Below are 22321 nucleotides of genomic sequence, written 5' to 3'. Positions count from 1 at the left end.
ACTCTGGATCCAGCTTTCCTTTTGTTAAAATACGTTCCCTTCAGGGGCGCCTGGGTGGCGCAGTCGGTTAAGTGTCCGACTTCAGCCAGGTCGCGATCTCGCGGTCCGGGAGTTCGAGCCCCGCGTCGGGCTCTGGGCTGATGGCTCAGAGCCTGGAGCCTGTTTCCGATTCTGTGTCTCCCTCTCTCTCTGCCCCTCCCCTGTTCATGCTCTGTCTCTCTCTGTCCCAAAAATAAATAAACGTTGAAAAAAAAAAAATACATTCCCTTCAGCATTTCAGAGGGTGATGGCAGAAATGATGAAATACTGGAAGGAAGAGATTCCTCAATAGCGTATCAACCATTTTATTACAAATAGCTAACAAGTATACTAAATCTGTTTTTTGCCCTATGTATTCATTGTTTAAGACATTTAGGAAGAGGGGCACCTGGGTGACTTAGTTGGTTAAGCGTCCAGCTCTTGACTTCAGCTCAGGTCATGGTCTCATGCTGGGATGGAGCCTGCTTGGGATTCTCTGTCTCCCTGTCTCTCTGCCCCTTCTCAGCTCATGCTCTCTCAAAATCAATAAACAAACATTTAAAAAAGAAAAAAAGAAATTCGGGAAGAACACCTTCCCAAGAGGACATTGAAAACACAGCGCTTTTATCAAAAAGAATGAAATCTTGCCATTTACAACAACATGGATAGAACTAGAGTATATTATGCTAAGTGAAGTTAGTCAGAGAAAGACGATTATCCTGTGACTTCACTCGTCCGTGGGATTTAAGATACAAAACAGATGAACGTAAGGGAAGGGAAGCAAAAACAGGGAGGGGGACAAAACACAAGAGACTCTTAAATGTCGAGAACAAACTGAGGGTCGCTGGAGGGGTCATGGCTGGGGGAATGGGCTAAATGGGTGATGGGTGTTAAGGAGGACACTCGTTGGGATGAGCACCGCGTGTGATATGTAGGGGATGAATCACTGGATTCTACTCCTGAAATCATATTGCACTATATGCTAACTAACTTGGGTATAAATTTAAAAAAACAACACATAGCTTCTGGGGCACCTGGGCGACTCAGGTGGTTGAGCGTCTGACTCTCGATTTCAGCTCAGGTTATGATCGCAGGGTCATGGGATCAAGCACCACGTCAGGCTCCACACTAAGCGTGGAGTCTGCTTGGGATTCTCTCTCTTCCCCCCTCTCTCTCTCTCTCTCTCTCTCTTTCTCTCCCCCCCCACCCCTCTCCCCAACTCTAACTTTCTCTCTGTCTAGAATGAATGAATCAATCAATCGACCACGTTGCTTCTTCATAAACTTAAAGTCACACCTCTGTGCATATATTAATTTGTCTAATCCTTACAACCACCCTCAAGGTCCATACTTGTCTTAGCTCAGACTGCTATAATGCAAGACCATAGACCATCAAACGATACATATTTCTCACAGTTCTGGAGGCTGGGAAATCCAAGGTGAAGGTGCTGGCAAATTCAGTTCCCCGTGACTCTCTCTTCTTGGCTTGTGCATGACTGCAAGCTGTTTGCTTGCCTGGCCTTTCCTTGGTGCATGGAGAGAGAGCAAGCTCTCTTACGTCTCTCTGATAAGAGCACTAAGCCCTCATGATCTACTTACCCGAAAAGGCCGTGTCTTCAGACACCATCACACTGGAGATTAGGGCTTGAACAAACGAATTTGGTGGTGGGGGAACACCGATCAGTCCACAGCAATACTGTAGGGGAGCCTCAGTTTCCTCACTGGTGTGATGGGGACAATAATCACACATTCTAGGGGGTTGAGAGCATTGTGCCTGGAACACAGTCACCTATCAATAAATGTTAGCTACTATTATCGTTATTACTGATGCTCAATAAAATACAGTTCTTCTAGAATACGAAAAAACAATGTGACAGTGATGTAGTGAGTACCATGATGTTGTTACTCAGTGGAAAACATGCTTCAGATCTGGGTGTCACGGCTTCTCAATCATGTTCTCACAGATTGCACGTGAGACCACCAACCTCTCTTGCTTTAAAACTCAGAGACAAACAGGGCTTCCTAACAAAGCCCTTCTTTTGAAGCCAAACAAGATGAATTCTGGTCCCTGAATTCTTGGCCTGTCAAGTTCACACTGTTAGATGAAAAATTAAGAGATGGAAGAATGGACCAGCGACCAATGATCGGGATTGATTAATTCAGAGTTTTCGGTGTTGGAAGGGATGGGGGGGGGGGGTCTCAGGGGCTGGCATGGCATTGCAATCCAGCAGATAAGTGTCCCAATCCCAGCAGACCATGGTCAACCTGTTTGACCCTAAGTTTCTCCATCCATCCAATTTGTGGTTTGCCCAGATGGAACGCAGATGCTACCATATGTACTTTGCAGGGTTACTGTGCAGTTCTGCTGTGACAATGTGTGTGTCATACCTTGCACAGAATCCAAGAACCAGCCTCAGAGAAGTGGGCTAGTGAGTAGCACGACAGGAAAAGCAGAAAGGGATAGAGAGATGGAGAGGAGATCACTGCCCCAAGAAGCGGTCGCAGGACGTAGAATCACCCAGACACTCTGCCCATGGTAGGATGAGGGTATTAACTGGGATAGAGGGACTGTGTGGGGGAACCGACTGCCAGGAAGAATTCTCTTTATAGGATTTCGTCTCACACAACCCAGAGGGACCAGGCAGACCGTGTGGCCAAAGTGCAAAGGGATGTGTCAGAGTGACTCATAACAGAAGCAACTGATGTTGTAAATAAAACGGCCGAGGCCACGACTGTTGGGATTTGGGAAGTCCCCCTTTCCTAGTGTTGTTGTCCTTGTCAGGGAAATGGCTGAGAATTCCCACCTTGTAACTCTTGGGGCTTTAGAGAAGTTTTTATTGCAAAGTGACCTCACCCTGCCCAGATTTCCTGATAAGATAATTCACATTTACTGGGTGGTGGCAATGTGCCTGGCCTCTTCTAAGTGCTTTTTATTTATTAGCTCCTGATACCCCATGAGTGAGACACCATTATTATCTCCTTTTCTGCAGATAAGGAAACCAAGGCGCAAAGAGGTTGAGTAAGTTGCTCAAAGTCATGCGGTTAATCATTGGAAGAGCTGGGGTTTGAATCCAGGTTGTTTAATTCCATAATCCTCATTGATAACCACTAATATTACTACCTCCTATGACCCAGAAGGATCCCAGGAATATGGGGTTCTTGAAGCCTTAACACCAGCTCCGCAATGAAGGGGCAGGGGAATAGCACAGATGGGTTCTGTAGACCCCACCTAGGGGAGGTGTCTCTAGGGTGACAGGTCTAAATCTGGAAGGATGGCACTATGGAAAAACCAATGTAAACTACGGAACCTCCTAGGGCCTTTCCTCATATGTAAGATTAGGTAAATTCGGGTCCCTCCCCACTGTAAGACCTGTAAGGATTCTGTGCTTGGTCACAACAATGGTCTGGGCTCTTTCAAACCGGTCTGGGAGCCCAACTCTTAGTTTGGAGCTAGCAGGCCTACTCTAGAAAGTCTAGAATGATCTAACTGCAAATAAAGCCCCTCCTTTTCTTTACAGCACCCACAAAAGCAAGTTGGGAGTCTATATTTTCAGAAGCATCTTTCCATTTAGAAATGACGACTTTTGTAAATGGCATCCAGAGAAAAGGGAGACAGGTTATTGCCCTTTGCTGGACCACAGAGACCCCCTGGTGTCTAGACAGGGCACTCGAGCCCTAGATGAAACCCTCCTCCAGAGACAACTTCAAAATGGTGCTGGGTGTGCCCTTGGCATTGCAAGTGGTGAGATGCTTCAGAAAGAAAGCCTCCTGTTATTTCATTATCTTTTCTTGGCGCCCTCGTTTTGAATAATGTATTTTCCAGTCCATGGTGAAATGTCCAGGCGTCTCAAACTTAATGTCATTTGGAATCTGTTGATTTGTTTCCCTCATGTCCACTCAGTTGGGCCTGGCTATTTGCTATTGTGAGTTCTCATGTTAACATTGGCAGTGGCCTCCTCAGACTCTTGCCTCAGAGTCCAGATGTCTCTGGGGCTGACGGAGAGGTAAAGGCGTAAGCAGAAATGAATGCAGTGATGTTCCCATGGGAGGATTAATGGCAATTTGTTTTCGTCCTTTATTATTTCCTTGCCTGCTTCAGAGCCCCGCTTACCTTAGTTGAGCCCTGTGATATATTAGGCTAGTTGGCTATCATGCTGAGGATAAGGCTCCGATCCATGGATTTATAAATTTCCATCACAGTTGAGTAGAATCCAATAGACCCTAATTCCTGGGTCTCAGTACTCTAGATTTCTCCATTCCTTGAGAAAGAAAAGAACCTTTATGACTGCCGGGAAAATTGGAGCTTCAAGTTGCCTGCCAGGGATGGTTTTTCCAAGTCCTCTTTCTCCTGTGACCTGGTCTTCTCTGTTCTCTCAGCCTCACGGCCACGCTGGCGAGCGTCGGTGCGGCCAGTATCCCCAGCGCGGGCCTCGTCACCATGCTTCTCATCCTGACGGCTGTGGGCCTGCCAACGGAGGACATCAGCCTGCTGGTGGCTGTGGACTGGTTGCTGTAAGTGCTGGTGGATGGGGCTCTGCTGGGGATGTGAGTACTGCCTCCCGGAGGCAAGGTTTCAGCCAAGGTCTTAGCCAATCCCCGTGACAACTCCCTCTCTCCTTTCCTCCCTTCTTCCCTCTAACATTTACGGAGAGCCTGACTGGGAACCAAAGAGGAAGAAGGAATCCTTGAGGGCCTCACAGTCCAGTGGAGGAATCACATAAATTATAATACAAAGTTTAAAGCATCACAGTAAGGAACCCACTACTGATGCCTGCGGAGGGTCTCAATCCATGATGTCGAGTGAAGAAACACGAGGGAGTGTATGCTGTATGATCCCGTTTATATGAAGCCCTAGGAAAGACAGTATAATCTCTAGCGATAGAAAGAGCTTAGTGGTTGCCTGGGCCTGGAGGGGGTGAAGAGACTAACTGGGAAGGGGCACAGGGAAATCATGAGGGGTGGTAGAAATGTTCCGTAGGCACCGGTATGCACAGGTGTCTACATTTGTCAAAACTCATCAAACCATGCACTTAAAATGGATACATTGTATTGTATGTTAATTATACTTCAATAAAATAGATCAAAAAATAGCGCACAGATATAAAAGGATAGTGATGTGTGCTCTGCACCTGTGAGCACTGCCATATTAAAGGAGGGTCATACATTGTCCAGGGCCTGGCCCTTCAGGAGGTGTTCTTTCGGAGATTGTTACTGGCTCTCTGTTGTTGTGACCTTGGTTATTTTATTACCCTACTCGTAGAGCTAAGCCAAATTCTGAAACGAGCCTAAATGTCCATCAACTGACGAATGGATAAAGAAGATGTGGTTTATATATACAATGGAATACTAGTTGGCAGTGAGAAAGAATGAAATCTGGCCTTTTGCAGCAATGTGGATGAACTGGAGGGTATTATGCTAAGTGAGAGAAGTCGGGCAGAGAAAGACAGATATCATATGTTTTCACTCATATGTGGATCCTGAGAAACTTAACAGAAGACCATGGGGGAGGGGAGGGGGAAAAATTACCAAGAGGGAGGGAGGCAAACCATAAGAGACGCTTAAATACCGAGAACGAACTGAGGGTTGATGGGGGGTGGGGGAGAAGGGAAAGGGGGTGATGGGCATGGAGGAGGGCACCTGTTGGGCTGAGCACTGGGTGTTGTATTGGAAAGCAATTTGACAATAAATTATATTTAATGTAAAAAAAGAAATCTTAAAAAATAAAATGAAAGGCTAGTGATAGAAAGAGGCACCCATCCTAGTCTAGAGTGGACGAATCAGGAAATAACGAAAATGGCGACTGAATTTGCATGGGTACTGTATGTCAGCCACTGCACCAGGCACTTTATATCTTATGCTCTCTAACCTTGAAGTTTTGGTATTATCACTCTTGTTGTATAGATGAGGAAAACTGAGGTGTGGGGAGTGAGAGTGAACAGAGATTTGACTCTAGGTTGGCTGGGTTTGGGAGGCCACCACATTCTTCATCGTGGCTCTAGTCAAGCTTCCAAAGTAGTGATAGCTGAGCTGAATCATAACTGGTAGGGGGATGTAGGTAGAGAAAGAAACAAGACCTTCCAATCAAGGGCATGTGCAAAGGCACTGAGGCAGCCAGCAGTGTGGGGACCTAGGAGTGATGTGGCATTGGTGGAGCACAGAGTGGGAGGCAGGGATTGGTGAACAGTGGGGCAAAAAATGGATACCATGTACGGCCATGCAGAGAAATTTGAACTTGACTGTGTACGCGTGGCCTAGCTACCTTTCCCAGTGTGTTTATCCGTGAAGGGCATTTTCCAAACGTAGGACACTCACTGCCCATTCACAACGGTGGGCATGTCTGGCCAGAAGGTCCCCAGTAGGGAGATGGGAGTCGATCTTGCTAAGAGCCCACTCAGCCTCTCAATGTTCTATGGAGTACACACTGATGCCTCATGTCCAGTCTTGGAGCTAAGGGACAGGGACTGGGGAATGCTGTTGGGTTTGGTGTCAGTGCAGAGTGACAAGTGCTGATGCAGAGGTCCAAGGCCAAAGTGCCCACACACTTTTAAAAACTGTTCCACATGGCAGTGACAATGTTTCTGACATCTGTCAGCATAGATTTTAGGAGCCAGGAGCCATCTTTAATGGACTCGAGTTTCCCACATGCTAAAACCACAGTTCCTTCCCCCTTCATTCACCCTTCCAAAGAGAAAAATGTGCACGTGGCTGAAAGGAAGGACATCTGGGAAGCTAGGAGGGAGACTGGCCTCTCCGTAGAACTTGTCTGCTGTTAAGGTTTAGGCGAGAATGGAGAAGTGGCTCCCTGGAGGTGATCTGTTCACCTCAGGGAGGGCTGCGAGGAAGGTCGTGGATCTTCCTGACTGGCTCTTTCATCACCGGAGATATGCTCTGGAAATACCTTCAGTGGGAAGGTGACGAGTAAGCGAAATAGCCTCGTATCTGTCTCTGCCAGTGTCTCTTAGGGGGTGGGGTGGGGTCGTCCCCGCTAGCTTGGTTATTCTCGGCGCCTGTGAAGGCCCCGAGGGGAGCCTTTCTCAGGACGTCAGTTCAGACCACACAGTCATGGCCGCTGCGACTCAGTGGTGGTGTGTGGGTGGAAGCATTGGGAGGGGATGGGATGAAGGGGGCGAAGGAGTGGGGTAGGCTTCAGTGGGGGAGGACAAGGGGGAAATGAAGGCATTTTCAATAGTTTAGGGTCAGTAGGAGCTCAATAAATGTGTGCTCAGTTTAACCACAGACTTGTTGCGTGTAGGGGCCTTTCCACACAGGAAGAAAGACAGAGGAAGCTATTAAAATTAAATCTGCTTCCCCTGTGACTTTTGCTTACTAGGTCCTCTGACCCTTTGTTCCTTGAACCTCCTGAACCCGTGTATCATCGGGCTACCTTACCTGCTGTGACTACGTTGCCTAGCCTCTTCTTGGGTTTGTTTCGGAGGCTTGGATTTCACCATTAGAGGTTTATCTTTTCAAAAAATTGTCATTATAGAGGCTGCCTCCCCTCATTCTAATGTAAATTCCTTACTTTGAGTGAAAAACAAATGCAGTAATATCATCAGGAGATGCAGAAAAGGAGATGATACTTGGCGGAGACCGCCATGTTCTTTGCATCTGTTGGCGATTAATTCCTAGAGAGCCCTAAGGGCTGTTTCACAGACGAGTAAACCAGGAATCAGAAAGGGTTAAGTGTCTTGCCTACAGCACTGGAGAGCTACGTCCCACCTGACACAACTTCATACTTAGAACCAAGGAGATCTAGCAATGGGCAGAAGCAAAGAGGCCCAAGGAAAGGTTAGGGAAGACAGACCTATTAGGGTCACCTCCGATTTTACATAATAAAAGGGAATTTTCCATTTGACCTGTTTTTTCCTCCTCTCAAGATTAGAACAAAAGAGCAGAAAATGCCTAAGTGGGGACAAATGGGGTACAATCAAGGTCTCAGCTACTCTGAGACCATTGTGGGCCCTGGTCTTCTTGGCAGTCGTTTGCTTCCAAGCCTGTTGGATGAGAGTCATTTCATGAAACATCCAAGACCCTGCCCACTTCTGACCTAAATGCCAGCGAATGGAATCGGAGGGCTGGGTCCTCCCCGATCACCCCACACCAGCGCTCTCATGTGCGTACTTGCACGGAGAGCAGGGCGTCCTAACTCCATGGTGGAATCATGCCAGCTGAAGGGAGTTGGCCGAACCCAAGAATGACGATACATTTGGATTACCTATATTGCTGAAACCATATATGAGAAAACTCGACCCCAGGCTGGCAGTGGGAAGGAAGGAAGACATGAAGAGCTGTTCTCTGGTTCTGGGGTCTGATCTCAGGTGCAGGGGGTGGGGGTGGGGGGTGCGAGGGGCATGTAACTGGAGACAGGAAAGCAAAGGGGCGGGAGCCCCAGATCTGAGCTCTGTGCTTATTCTCTGGAGGACTTCGCACAAGCTACTCTCTGGACTTCCCCTGTGTCACGTGGACAATGGGAATGGGAACTTGTCGGCTTAAAAGCGGAGCCTAGACCCAATGCCCTTGAGTGCCCTTCTGGTGTTAAGACCCGGACTAGGATTCTGCTGGTGATGGATGTTTGTACACAAATAAGCCAGAACGTTCCTTTTAAGAAGAGAAGAAAAAAAACGGAGGATAGAGGATCCTGGGAAAATGTGCGTAGGGGTCTGTAGCTAGGTCAGATCTGCTTTGAATTAGTAATGGTGGTACATTCTTTCTCGCCAGCAAGTGGAGTTCTGGAAACATGCTCTTGGTCATGGGCTCCGTGGCTGTTGGGGGCCCATTACAGTGTGAATGGGGTAGGGGGGAGGGTTGAGACAGAGGTGTGGGGGAGGCTGGCCGTTCCCTAGTAAAATAGTGTGTGGGGGGAAAAGCAGAGAAAAGGAAAAGGTGAGGGGATTTATTATTCTCGCCGGGCAAAGCTTGTAAGCTCTCATAACTCTAGCAATTTTTCAATTTAAAACCAAACAAAGCCCGCAGTGACATTTAATGTCCGACAGTGTTTGCCAGCTGCTGGAGATCTTACTGGAGGCTGCTGGAGCCTCCTTGCTGCCCGCCAAGCCCTGGATGCTTTTCAGTGGGCAGGCTTAGCTGCTCTGTAAATGTCATGGTGAAAACCAAGATTCTGGGCCCTGAAAAATGCCGGGAGTCCTCAAACACCGGATGGGCGGGGCTGGTAAAACCAGAACCTTCCCCTGGGGCCAAGAAGCCCTTTGTGTCGGGAATCCTCCACTGATATTTATAAGAGACCTCGCTGACACCCCTCTCTCTCTCTGAAGGAAGCAGGATGGAGTGAAAACTGGGAGCCAGTCCCAGGAAGAGGTCGTAAATAACTGGGTCTGGCCACAGGTGGCCAAAGGGAAGCCAAAATAAAGTGAAAACCCAAGTGGGTCTGCGGCTCATTTATCACATGAGACTGCTGGGGAGGTCTTTTCTGGGGACACATTTACTAGCTGAGGGATAGAGGTGAACTTACTAGGAAGACCTTAAGGGCCTCCACCCTTTGGCGGGGGTGTGTGTGGAGGGGTGCGCTCTGAGGCTCCCCGTTAACATCCCTCCCTGGAGGGAATAGAGCAGGGATTCTCAAACCTGAGCACACACCCAACCCCCCTGGAGATTCAGGAGGTCTGGGGTGGGGACCAAGAATTGACATTGCCAACAAGTTCCCAGGTGATGCAGGCCAGGGACCTCACTTCCAGAAACCAGAGACTGGAGACGCGGAAGGGGGAGTAGGAGTCCCTGACTGTGGGTATCTAAGCACCGCTACGGTTTTTGAATACCAGTTGACAGTTCACGCGTCCAGCCGACGAGAACAGATGGAAAGGACTCGGGATACTCATAGCTAATACCTAGCAAGTGCTCCTGAAATATCAGGCAGTGTTCTAAGCACTTTACAGGGACCTGTTTCAAAGGTGCCCCCAATGATGAGACCGGTTCATAGTATTATCCCCGTTTTACAGTTGAGGAGACTGAGGCTCAGAGAAAAGTAATGTATCCCAATGTAGTGGATATCGAGGGACTGAACTGGGATTCAAACCCAGGTGATCTGGCTGTCCCTTGGGGGTCCAGGCCCGCCAATCTGGGGTCTCGTTCTCTTCTTTAAGACACACCCGTGCAGCTATGTGTGATCGAAACCCCACTTCATATCTGGTGGAAGAGAAGACCAGTCCCTCCATCTATCACATCTCTGAAGATGCTGGGAGTTTATTGTTGAAGTCTTGTGCCGCGACTCCCTGCTCCCACCAGAGTTCTTTTCTACAACTTTCCTGACCTCCAGTGATGTCAACGCCAGCTGGGATGTCACTCTTTCCCCCTGAGTCCTTCCCTCCCCTGCCAACGCGTCCCTGACTGGAAGCAGCGAGATTGCAGTTTGGGGGTGGGGTGGGGGTGGGGCTACAGTTCTGCGCAGCAAGAATCATTCTTCAATGCATCACAAAAGAAATATGCGTTCACGGAAAAACAAAGGGGAGGGGCAGAGCTCAGGAGAGTTATAAGATGAAAAAGACAAAATCTCCCTATATTTGCAATTGAATCTTGAGTTTTGTTTCCCTGAAGTAATAATCAGTGTGAATAATTTCAGGGAGCACGGAAGCAAACATTGAGTGTTAGGCACCTTTTCTCCTTAAAAAGTAAATCCTTGGGGCGCTTGGGCGGCTCAGTTGGTCAAGTGTCTGACTCTTGATTTCGGCTCAGGTTGTGATCTCACGGTTGGTGAGTTCAAGCCCCGTGTCAGGATTCTCTTGGGATCTTCTCTCTCTCTCTCTCCCTCTCTCCGTGCCCTTCCAACCCTCTCAAAATAAATAAACTTAAAAAAATAAAAAATAAAAAATAAATCCTTTAGTGCCTGCCACCCCCTTCTAGGGACCTGTCCCTGCCCAGTTTTTCCCTTTGGTCCCAATCTCTCCCTGTGTTGCTGGGCCTCCCCGTGTTTGCCCCCGGCGCTCAGGACACGTGTCTTGTTTTTGTAGGCAAGGTAATTTGGGCTCTGTCTCTCCCTCCTCCTCTCTCTCCATCTTGCCCTTGCCCTAACTTTTCACCTCCAAGACACCCAACCAGACATTTGCTGAACAAAAGACAGTCCTCTTTCTAGAGTTAACCTGCTCTCTTTAACAGCCCCTCCCCACCCCTCCTTCAACGCACCCGCCCACCGGGTTCCCCCACCCTGCCCATATCACAAATAGATACAACATGGTGTCCGCGCTCAAAGAGCTTATCATCTAGTAATGGGGACAGATGTGGTCAAAAAAAATCCCAACCTGAGTGTGCTAAGTGCAAAAAGAGGAATGCACAAGACTTGGTGGAAGAACAAAAGAGGAAGTGGTCTACTCCCCTTTTCACTGGGACTGAGAAGATGAGGAGTAGGAGGGGAAGAAGGAAGAGGGGGATGGGCCAACGGCTGAGCACTGGGTTGGTGTCAGACGTTTTAGATGCAGAGTTTGGCTGAGGTCCTCTTGATGACAAGCACTCAGGACACATTAACAGTTACTATCTTCTCAACAAGCTTGGAAGGAGGGATTACTTTCCATATTTTACAAATGAGCAGGAGAAGCTAAGAGACTTGGCCTGCCTAGCCAGGATTGCAATCAGGGCTCCCATCCAGAGTTCACACTCTTAACCAATGCTTCCGTAGGCCCTCCTTCCCTTCTCAACCCCATGTGGCTTTAGCCCCTGGATGTTTAGGATTGTGCCAGCCTTCTCAGGCCTGGGGCCTCGGGCGGCCCCTCCGCCATTACTGTGCACCCTGCATTCTGAGAGGCAGACATGATGGTTTGTTTCCGGTGAATGTTAAGTTGAGTCACATGAAATTGCCAATATGTGGCCTTTGGGAACTTGTAGAAGCGGCAACTTCGTATGGTTCAGCCCAATTCAAAGACCCAGATGACCCTGAGTAACCCTGCTCCCTTGGCTCTGTTATTCTGTGAGAACCAGGACTTGCAGACAATTCTAACACCTTCCTGCCAGAGGATTTGTTTTTTTTTTAATTTTTTTTTCCTTAATGTTTTTATTTATTTTTGAGACAGAGAGACATAGAGCATGAGCAGGGGAGGGGCAGAGAGAGAGGGAGACACAGAATCTGAAGCAGGCTCCAGGCTCAGCCATCAGCACAGAGCCCGATGTGGGGCTCAAACTCACAGACTGTGAGATCATGACCTGAGCCGAAGTCGGACGCTCAACCGACCGAGCCACCCAGGCACGCGAGTTCGGATCTCCCCTCTGTCCCCTTTTCACAGGTCTGACACAGAGTGTCCAGACTCAAGGACAGCATCAGGCACTCTGAAATTCTTTTTACCAAGTAGGCTTGAAGCTCCTGAGGTCAGCAGGGTTTCCTGAACAGTCAAGGCTGGTTGTGAGGCAAAATGAAAGCATTTGCCTGTGGAGAAATTTTCCATATGTGAACCATAAACTCCCATATCCCGTTTTTGGCCACACTTGGACTTCCCCAGAGTTGGTCAGACATCCCCCCGGTGGCCTCAATGGCAAACCAAAAAAATCCTATCTCCCGTCTCCCACCATCTTCCCCTCGCTCTCTTTACCTTCTCAGTCAATCGTCTTGAATAAGACGATTATAAATAATATCACTACTCACTCAGTTCTCATTCACTTTTCTACCCGTGGCGAGCTGGCTTCTGTCTCTGCCTCTGGCTTGCAACTGCCCTGGCAGTGATGGCCTCTTTGTTGCTAAAACCAAGGGGCGCTTCTTTTTCTTCTCTTACCTGATCTCCAGGCAGTCATTGGAATTGTCCATCACACCCTTACTTTTGCAACAGGCTTCCCTCAAACTCTTCTAAGTTTTCTTCCACCTTGGCGGACTCTTATTCCTTTGCCCACTCCTTAAGTGTTGGTCACTCTCAGGGTTCTAGATAAGACTGTCTTTTCTTGCCACTCTGCATTCTCTCCAAGAATGAACCAAAAACGCCTGTGGCATCTCCCCATGGCCTCTTTAGGTGTCGCCGCCTAATTCACTACCTGCAGCCCAGTTGTCGGTCCTGATCTTTAGTCCAGATTCCCAACCATTTGTGGCACATCTCTCCTTCGCTGGGTCCCAACCCTCAGCCCCAGTATGTTCAAGCTGACACGAGAACCTTTCTCACCCCGACCCGTCATGTCCCCTACACATGGTGGTACGGTCTCCTGGTTGCCAGTGGACATATCAACGCCAGCTGCCCAAACCCGATACCGGAGAGGAATCCTTGACTCTTTTCTTGTTTATTCTCTATGACCAATCAGTCCTCAAGTCCTGTAATTCTGTCTCATCATCTTCCATCACATCTTCACCAAGTGGGTTTTGCTCTTTCAGCCTTGCCCTTCCTCAGACCAGTCTTCGTACGGGAGCAAGCGTGCCCTTGCTGCTCCTCAGTGGCTCCTCGTGACACTTGGGACAAAGCCCTGACCTCCTGAACTTGGCTGATGAGGCCATACATGATTTGGTCAGTTCTTCCCTTCTGCCTCTCATTACATTCATTTGCCTCCTGAGTGGTCTTGCGTGCTTCTCTCTCCTCGATTTCACATTATCGATTTCTTCTCTCTAGCTCGTTTTCTCAGACTTATCCACGGGTCCAAACTTGGCACACTTCTACTCAAGCTTTTGCAGGGGTCCAAGTGTAGATAAAATGTCCTACCTACTAAACCCCATAGCGCCCGTAAAGAGAGCGTGGGTTCTTGGAGGAAGAGGGAGCATAGGAAGAGCCATTTCTTGTTCTTCGTTGCCAGGACACTTGACATAGTGCCCTGCACAAAGATGCTCATTGTACGCCTGTTGAATGAATGAATGAATGAATGAGCTAACAAAGAACTCAGCAAGTATTAGAGTCTGTGTTGTCTTCTTATTTCTGTGTAGCCATTTTGATGCTCTTGGGCTCCTGCAGTCTTTAATGAGTAGTTATGGCATTCCAAATATTTCCCATTTTATTTAACCCTCATAATCTTCTGTGAGGTTCGGATTAGCTCCATTCCATATTTCATGGTCAGGTGAGAGGTGATTTGCTCAAGGTAAGAGAGTCAGAAGATCTGGGTTGAGCTTCCAGCCCTAAGGCCAGGGCCCTTTCCTTCTTGATTTTGGTGTCGAACATCAGCATGCTTTGATTCTGCCCAGTTCTGTCTTCCATTCATTCCTGGCCTGATAGCTATTTCCTCTGGCCAGGTTCATTTTCAAACTCAAGGAGACCTGACACGGGTGCCTGTATGGCTCAGGTCATGGTCTCGGAGTTTGTGGGTTCAAGCCCTGCGTTGGGTTCTGTGCTGACAGCTCAGAGGCTGGAGCCCGCTCCGGATTCTGTGTCTCCTTCTCTCTCTGCCTTTCCCCCACTCATGTTCTGTCTCTGTCTCAAAAATAAATAAACCATAAAAAAAAATAAAAAATAAAAAAGTAAAAAGAAATTTGAGAGTATGGAACAGATATCCTAGTCAAAAAATTTGGTTCAGTGGCTTCTTTGGAGAGTAGAGATTTGGTATCAGAGAAAGTCAAGAGTTGAAGAAACAAGAGTTTGTAAACTTGTATCATCCATTTGAGTGGCAATGGATTTATTAAACTTAAAAAGTCATTAGCCCTTGAGGACAGTGTCTTGTGCTTTTGCCCATAAAATGGGGGTATGAATGATGGCTGTTCCCTAAAGGGGAAGGAACCAGAATTTAATGAATATCAACTGTGGATCAGGAACTGGTTTTGTCTTCTTGAAATGCTATAAAATAGGTATTTTGCCTGCCTGAGAAAAATTCTGGTAGAGGAAGTCACCCCGGTTACGCGGCTAGTAAGTGGCTGAACTAGGTTCAGATTCAGAGCTTTCTGGCTCGCAGGTGCTTTGCATCATGTGGCAGACAGTGCATCCTGGAGGCACACGTCCTGTGCTCAAATTTTTCGGTTCTATGACTTCACTAGGATGTGTGACTTTGGGAAGCCATTTAATCTCTCCAAACCCCTGTGTTTCAATTTCCTCAGTGTGGATAACAGTACTTCTTATAGCATTGTAGTGAGGATTAAACAAGGTAATATCTGGAAAGCATATCCTTCTACATATTAAATGTAATATATCAGCCCCATCATCATCACCCCACCATCACCTTTGGTCCTTCTACTTGAAAATGATGTAGATTCTCCTGGGCCGTGATACAAAAGAGTACCCAGTGGATTCTTCTTGGCGTCTTTAGCGCTCTTTGGAATTTAACCATTGGCCAAGGATGTTGGGTGCGTGACTCAGAACACACACCAGGAGGGATTGAAAGTAAAGTTGAAAAGCAACAGAGTAGGCCACAGCTAAATGATGGGCAAATAACTCAGCTGGTTGGTTGGGAGTGCTACCATGGGAAATGTCCCGCAAATGTTTATGGATGTTTTCAGGGGGAGATAGTAGCTTAACTAGGCACGTTTGGATGTTCTACCTAGGAGCTGCCAAAAATATGTTTAAATTAACTTCATAAGAATAACGGTAATATTTAAAGTACACCTCATGTAATAACTAATGTTTTGTGAATCCTTGCTAAATGTCTGGAACTGTACTAAGCATATTGCTATCTTATTTAATCTTCAACCCCAGGTGGTAGATATTTTTATTATTTCCATTTTATAGTTAATGCAACTAAGGGTCACAAAGGTTAACTAGGGTCAGGGTTGTCCAACAAGTAAAAGAAAAAAGTGGCATCTGAATCCAAGTCGGGCTGTCTCCAGAGCCCATAGTTTTTCTTAATCATCATTATGTATGCCTTCTCATACCCTGTCTCTGCCTCAGATGCCTAATTTTGTGGATGACTTAAAGACCCAGTCTTTGTTCATGTATAGATTTTACCACCCTGCGGCAGATTCTCCAAAGTGGAAAGGAAGAGAAGAGCATTCTTAGATGGAGAGATGCCCCTGAGAGCTGATGTCAGGGTCTGATCTTGACTTTTGTATGGGCAAGATCTTCCCACTTGAACCCAGAGGATAGCTGCTCACAAGCTCCTTTCGAGGAAGCCAGTCCTCTTGGTGCAGCGTCATTCTTCTTCTCTAATGAGAAATAGATTGGATGGATAGGCCTTTGTTCTAAGAACCAATTAAGACTTTCACTTTGCCTTGAACTGATTCTGGTGTCCTTATGCATATTTTTTGAATTAAAGGCTAGAGTGTCCTGGACAGAGATTTTAGCAGCATTTTTGCTTAAATTCTTTTTAAAAAAGTTTCCAGCACCCTTCTCTTTCAGACTTTGAGTATCTCATAAACATGGTTAGAAGGACTTTTCACACCAATCTGAACTAGTGGACGACAGAACACCACTTACTCTTAAGAACTTAGTTTTCCTGGTGCTGACGTTCTGAGAGGGAAGGTTCTGGGCCATCCTGCTTTTTTTTTTTTTTTTTTTTAAATCAGAACTTGGGAAACAAGATTGGAGGGAAGGTTTTTCTTAACACTTCCTGATTCAAGAGGCACTCTGGAAGATTTAAATTTTTTTTTTTTTTGGTTAACAGAGAGAGCAAGACAACGTATTTTGGTTTTTCCAGGACACAGAGTCACTGTGCTTATTGGTCAGGGAGAAAATTGTGGCCAGGTTTCTCACCCATCAGCTGTGCCTGTGCCTGTGTATATGTATGTGTCGGTGGGAGACTGAGGTGCAGAGGGAAAGGCAATGTTAATTTCAATCCTTACGAAGAGATGAATTTTCTATCATGGGAGAATTCACAGGTAGGATTAATAAGCAAAATAAGTGGATGTGATCTGGGTCCTTGAAGAACAGTGGAAATCAAGAGGACACAGCTAACAGTGTCTGGAGCTTTGGGTGCTAATTCCGAGATCTGAGAATTATTGTCTTCCAATTCTTCCTTCTCTCCTTTCTCTTTGCTGTTGTTTATTGGGTTTCTACCATCCATCAGACGTTTTGCTAAGGCCTTTACGTCCATGATCTCATTTGATTGTCACACAAGTTTATGAGACAGATATGATTGCTCTCTCCGGTTGACCAACAAGGAAATCAAGGCTCATAAAGATTAAGTAACTTGCCCCAGATCAGGCAAAGGGAAAAGTAGAGCCAGAACTCAACCCCGGGTTCTAGGCCTTGGCCTCTCAACCACCATGTCACTGCTTCTTCACTAAACATTCTTGTTCTTTGTTCCCAGGGACAGGATGAGGACTTCAGTCAATGTTGTGGGTGACTCCTTTGGGGCTGGGATTGTCTATCACCTCTCCAAGTCTGAGCTGGATACTATTGACTCCCAGCATCGAGTGCATGAAGATATTGAAATGACCAAGACTCAGTCCATTTATGATGACATGAAGAACCATAGGGAAAGCAACTCTAATCAATGTGTCTATGCTGCACACAACTCTGTCATAGTAGATGAGTGCAAGGTACCTTTCCCGTTCATGGATATTGAGACCTGTATATAATAGTGCATGCTCAGTTTCCTAAGACAAGCACCAAAAGTCCTGCATGTATTATTGTCACATTTATTTTTCTGAAGAATCATGTAACCCAAGCTTCTATGAGTCCCAGATCATCTAACTCTGTGTCTAACGTGGCAGATCTAACAGTCAAAGAGCCAATCGGTTGCTTGTTTCGTCCATGTGATGTAAAACAATCATTTTGACCAACCCCCCCTTTCCACCCACTCCACAAATTTGATTGGTTTTCTTGAACATTTTGCCGAAGAATTTGTGGTTCTTAAGGCTTTGTTGGATTTCAAATATTCTATTCCTTGAATGAAACACTAAGAGAAATACCCCGAATCACTCAATACATGTAGCACAAGTATTCCTACTTGCTGTATATTACATGCTGGTCAAAAATGTGCCCACACGACTTTGCGCAACTATCTTTCTCTTAATTATTTTTGTGGGAAGGTGAGTTTTGACCTTGCAGTCACTGTGCTCCAAGAATGGGGAAGCTGTTTCAAGTAAAGGATCTCTATCCCTCAGGACAATTATCCCATAGCCACTACATTTCACACAGTGGTGGCACCATCTTTCTTGAAGCATGGATGTTCTGGACTCTTTTCGAAGCTGCTGGGTACTAAGTCTTCAAGCTTGATGGGCTCTGTCTAGCCTTCATTGTAACTAACTTGACATTGTCAAAGACAGAGTGTCATGACCAGAGTGAAGCAAACTTGGAGAAACCCTGGCAGGTGAGCAGAGTCAACTCCGGGAGTTGGGTTGCCCAAATGGTTCCAAGTAGCATCTGAAGGCAATCGGCACCCAGTACAGGTTTCTGATATTCTTTTGATTCCTGCTGACGGGATCTTATTTAATCGTTCATTTCTCCCTGGGTTACTTCTGGGTCATTCCAAACATACACATGGCCTCTGCCAGGCAAATAAGGGTGACACAGAAGTGATTCTCTTTACTGGATTGTAACATAGGTCCAGAAGTCTAATGGGCCAGCAGTAGTCTTTTGCTCATCCCCTGTCTACCGGGTACACGTGTGGGTGAACCAAGGCTCTGGTACAAATTAAGGAAGGACTTAGCCATCAAGAGCAGCTGCAAAAACTAATTGACTCAGTGAAAATGATTCAAATTATTCGAAATTCAGATGTATCTAAAGCGCATATTCCATTCTCCTAGGAAGTTAGCTCTTCCCACGTCTAGATGAATGTGCTGGATTATTCCCCGTCAAAATTTGGGTCAACCAGGGTCCACATTCTCATGAAATGGCTCTGTGCTCTACTTAACAAGTATTTATTGTGTGCCTTGTGGGGTTTAGTGAAGCATCTCATTCCTGTGACCTCCTATATTTTGATCATTCATCAGATATTTATTGAGTGCCCATTATCTGCAAAGCCCTGAAATAGGCAATGGGAGGACGGAAAAGCGAATGTGCAACTTTGTAGGAAAGAGGAGGGTTGATTCCAAGTTACTGCCATACAAGGAAAAAGAATAGCATGAAATAAAATGAAATCACCATATGTTTTTACATTTTGCAATTATATGTAAGAAGAATCATAGTGACTAATGGCCTGTGGTGTGGCTCTTTTGGAGCTTCTCAAGAGGCTTCCTAATAGTGTTAGAAGGACATGTTTTGAAAAAGATGGTATGTAGATATGGAGATACATTTAGATTTCAGACTTCCTGGGTTCTTTTTCTTAAAGGACATTAGGAGAAGTTTGCTATGTTCTTAGAGCAAGAGCAACTCAAGCCCCCTAAAGGAAGAGATCTGTGAACTGTCCCTATCACTAGGAAGCAAGCCCATGAGGAGAGACCCTGTTTCCGCATTTATCACTGCTGTATCCCAACACCTAAAGCAGTACCTGGCATGCAGTAGGCGCTCTATAAATATTTGTTGTATGTATCCTTTTAGCATCTTGACCCTGTGCTTTGTTTCAGACAACCTTGTTGCTGGCCAGTTCTGTAGAGATACTGGCTTAGTCTGTCTCTATAACTGACTGCCTACCCAACCACCTGCAAACTTGGTGAATTAGCATTTACATGGTCGAAAGGACACTGGGCGGGTCAGGGACATACCGAATGGCCATGTTGGTTTAATAACTATCTGGCCATTTGGATTTTTTAGTGAAGTCATTGGGTTCGGCTCACCAAAGGTTAGTTGGCCTCAGCCTTCACCAGGTGAGGCGAACACCTCTTCCCACCTAGACCAACAAAACTGAGTTGCCACTGATGCACGAGAGGAGGCAGCCAGAGCCATCAAGATGAATTTGCACACTCTCCCGGAATATCTGAGTCACATTTATTCCTGCCTTTGAACTTCCTTCTGGTCCATTCTCCGTCTCACTGTTTTAAAAACCAAGATGGGAGACGTCAATGCTTCCTGTCAGCCCCCTCCCCTTCCTGCTTTTCTATTACCCAGGTGGTTGGAGCAGAGCAGGGTGGGATGGACCGGGGAGTTAGAGTCCTGGCTTCCTTGAACCGGCTCAGAAAGAGAAATGCCAAAAAAGGGGCTGTCCCGGCCACTTTCGAAACACAGGCCCCAGTATTCAACAACAGTGACGGCCACAGCAGGGCACACCCCCCAGTGAGGCCTGGTGTTCCAAAGGCCGCACAGCATGATTTATACTTTTGTACAGCTATTGATCTGGTTCATCACGGAAAGCCAAATAGGCACATTCAAGGTCAGAGCGAACAGGCAGCTTTCTCCAGGCAGACAGTTTGTTCCTGGCAGTCTTTCCTGAGAGTTCACTGAAGGGGAAACAAATTTGCTGGAGCTCTGGTCAAAATGTTAACCACTTCGAGCGTTGCTACGTCATGTTGGTGTCTGCTGTTTTCAAACTCTTGCCTTGTCCTTGTAGTTGGAAGTTACGTGAGAGCTTTTTAATTGTCATCAGAATAACTGCATGTGGGGTGGTCATGGCTTGTTGCATGGTCTTTCTAGAAAACTATGGGCACCCACTGGGGGGGTGGAGAAACGAATGGCTTCTGTTTTCATTCGCTCGGTTTGTGAAGGGCACTTGTGTTCTGTTCCTAGCATGGTAGTGTGTGTTCCTAACGCATGCGTTTCGCTGCCTCTCGGGTTAAGAAGATCCGATTTCTTTCAAACATTGCTGCGTTTGTCATGTCTCCATATCCTAATGCTTCCATAAATCCAGTCTCTCCATTATGTGGAATATCAGTCGTGGGTTTAAGTTTGCACATGACGTTGAGGACAGACAGATGGAAGGTAAGCTAGGAAAATGATTTAGAAGTGGAGGGGAATACCTCCCACGCTGTGTGAGGGTTCAGTTCGCTTCGAGCCAGGGAAGCATAATAGAGACACTCTGGTGGTTATACTTGATTGTTAAATGCCTGCATGGGAATAATTTGGAAATAATTTGGACGTCTGGCTTTTAATTCCCCTTTTCTTCTCGATTTTTAAAGCCTGGATAGCCTACCTGGTATCCACGCCGTCATGATTTCCGATTTCGAAACTGGACGTGTATAAACTCCACCTGGCCTCATGGCAGCTGAACCCTTCACTAGCTGTGCATGAGTAGAACTAGCTGTCTAGTTCTGGATTTTTCTCTGGTTGTATGGAGTAGCACCAGGGCACTGTTTGTTAAGGGCTGCATTATTCTCTGATGGGTCTATGTGTAGCTAGACGCCCCCGCCACCCTGAAAGCATTAGTAGAACTCATGCCCCAAATTGCAGACTCTCTCCAGTTCCTCTGTACTCCCCAAGGCAAATATGTACTTTTCACCATTTACAAATCAGTGTCGAAAAGCAAGACGGGCTCAAAATCAATTGGGAAAGGACCAGATTTGAAACCAACACGTAAGTCAGGTAGTGTAACTCGGATCTCGTGCTTCTCCACATAACCCACGGGGTGGTTTTCTGGTTCGTGGCCTGTAAGCTGGATGCTGATGGTGATTATTTTCAGGTAACTCTGGCAGCCAACGGAAAGTCAGCCGACGGCGGTGTTGAGGAAGAGCCTTGGAAGCGTGAAAAATGAGGATATGACTCTCAGCCAATTCTTGAATAAACTCCCCAGCTTATCTTATGGTAAAAGAGAGTTCAAAACAAGCTTTCTTTAAAAAGAAAAAAAGATGCATTTATTTCTGTGTTTACTTAATCCGTTAGCCGAGGCTTCGAGGATCTGTTGTGAGTCAGTGATAGGCACGGTGCTGTGTGTTTGCCAAGTCATGCTTCGTAGCCGTCTCGTTTTCTCACCCGTGTTATTGTTTGGATGGATGCTGCTGGAGGAACCAGTTGGAACTGAACGCGCATTCTTGCCGGCTTCCCTTTTCTCTCTAAATGCAGAGCCGTGGGCGCTCTTTTCCCCGGGGGATACGACTAAAGCAATGTGGTGCACTCCGGGGATTTGGGATGACGAGCAGACACTCAGCGTGTGATCCCGTCAAGTGTTTTTCATGCTTCCACTTCATTACGCGCAAGAGATTCTGTTAGAAGCCTCTAGAAGTTAATTCTCTCGAAATGTCTTGTAGAGTTTGCCCATGTGTTGATTAAAAGCGAATACCTGCCTTAGGGAACTCTGATGATCTAGCTTATATATATATATATATATATATATATATATATATATACACACACACACTCTTGAAACGAAGTATTTCATAGAAAATTCTAGTGGGCACTGTGCTCCTCGTGACAATTGATCACGGAACCCGCTGAGTTTCTGCTCCACCCTTACCTAGTCTGTGGCAATAGTTATTGACATTTCAAAGTATGTTTCATAATTTGCTCCAAACTTGATAACGGATTAGGATGTAATTTGCACGTAGCCGCTGTATATATTGACAAAAGTAAGAGAGCACAGCCAACACAGACTTGAACCAGATTCAAATAATCCAATTTGTCTGGGTTTGGTTTGCATTCACCTGACATAGTGAAATCAAGTGAGATTATTTGGTTTATGCTTTCCTTTCTTTGCTTCAGCCCTCAAATACTTGTTTGGGTTTCTAACCA

The 22321-nt window shown here is 46.4% G+C and overlaps 1 protein-coding gene across 1 annotated transcript in view; it reads left to right on the top strand.

The window, feature by feature from the left end:
• The window catches only part of SLC1A2 (solute carrier family 1 member 2), a gene marked incomplete at its 5' end in the record, with an annotated part of 50065 nt that extends 28688 nt beyond the window's left edge, over nucleotides 1-21377 (top strand). Inside the window, 3 exon segments of the mRNA NM_001009334.1 lie at nucleotides 4395-4529; nucleotides 17091-17322; nucleotides 21276-21377. Of these exon segments, the coding sequence (NP_001009334.1) occupies nucleotides 4395-4529; nucleotides 17091-17322; nucleotides 21276-21347 (439 nt within the window).
• Nucleotides 21378-22321: the final 944 nt, after the last annotated feature.

The sequence above is a fragment of the Felis catus genome, chromosome D1 (assembly GCF_018350175.1).
Source record: "Felis catus isolate Fca126 chromosome D1, F.catus_Fca126_mat1.0, whole genome shotgun sequence".
Lineage (NCBI taxonomy): Eukaryota > Metazoa > Chordata > Mammalia > Carnivora > Felidae > Felis > Felis catus.
The sequence above is the reverse complement of the archived record's forward strand: the minus strand, read 5'-3'. Positions and strand labels throughout refer to the sequence as shown.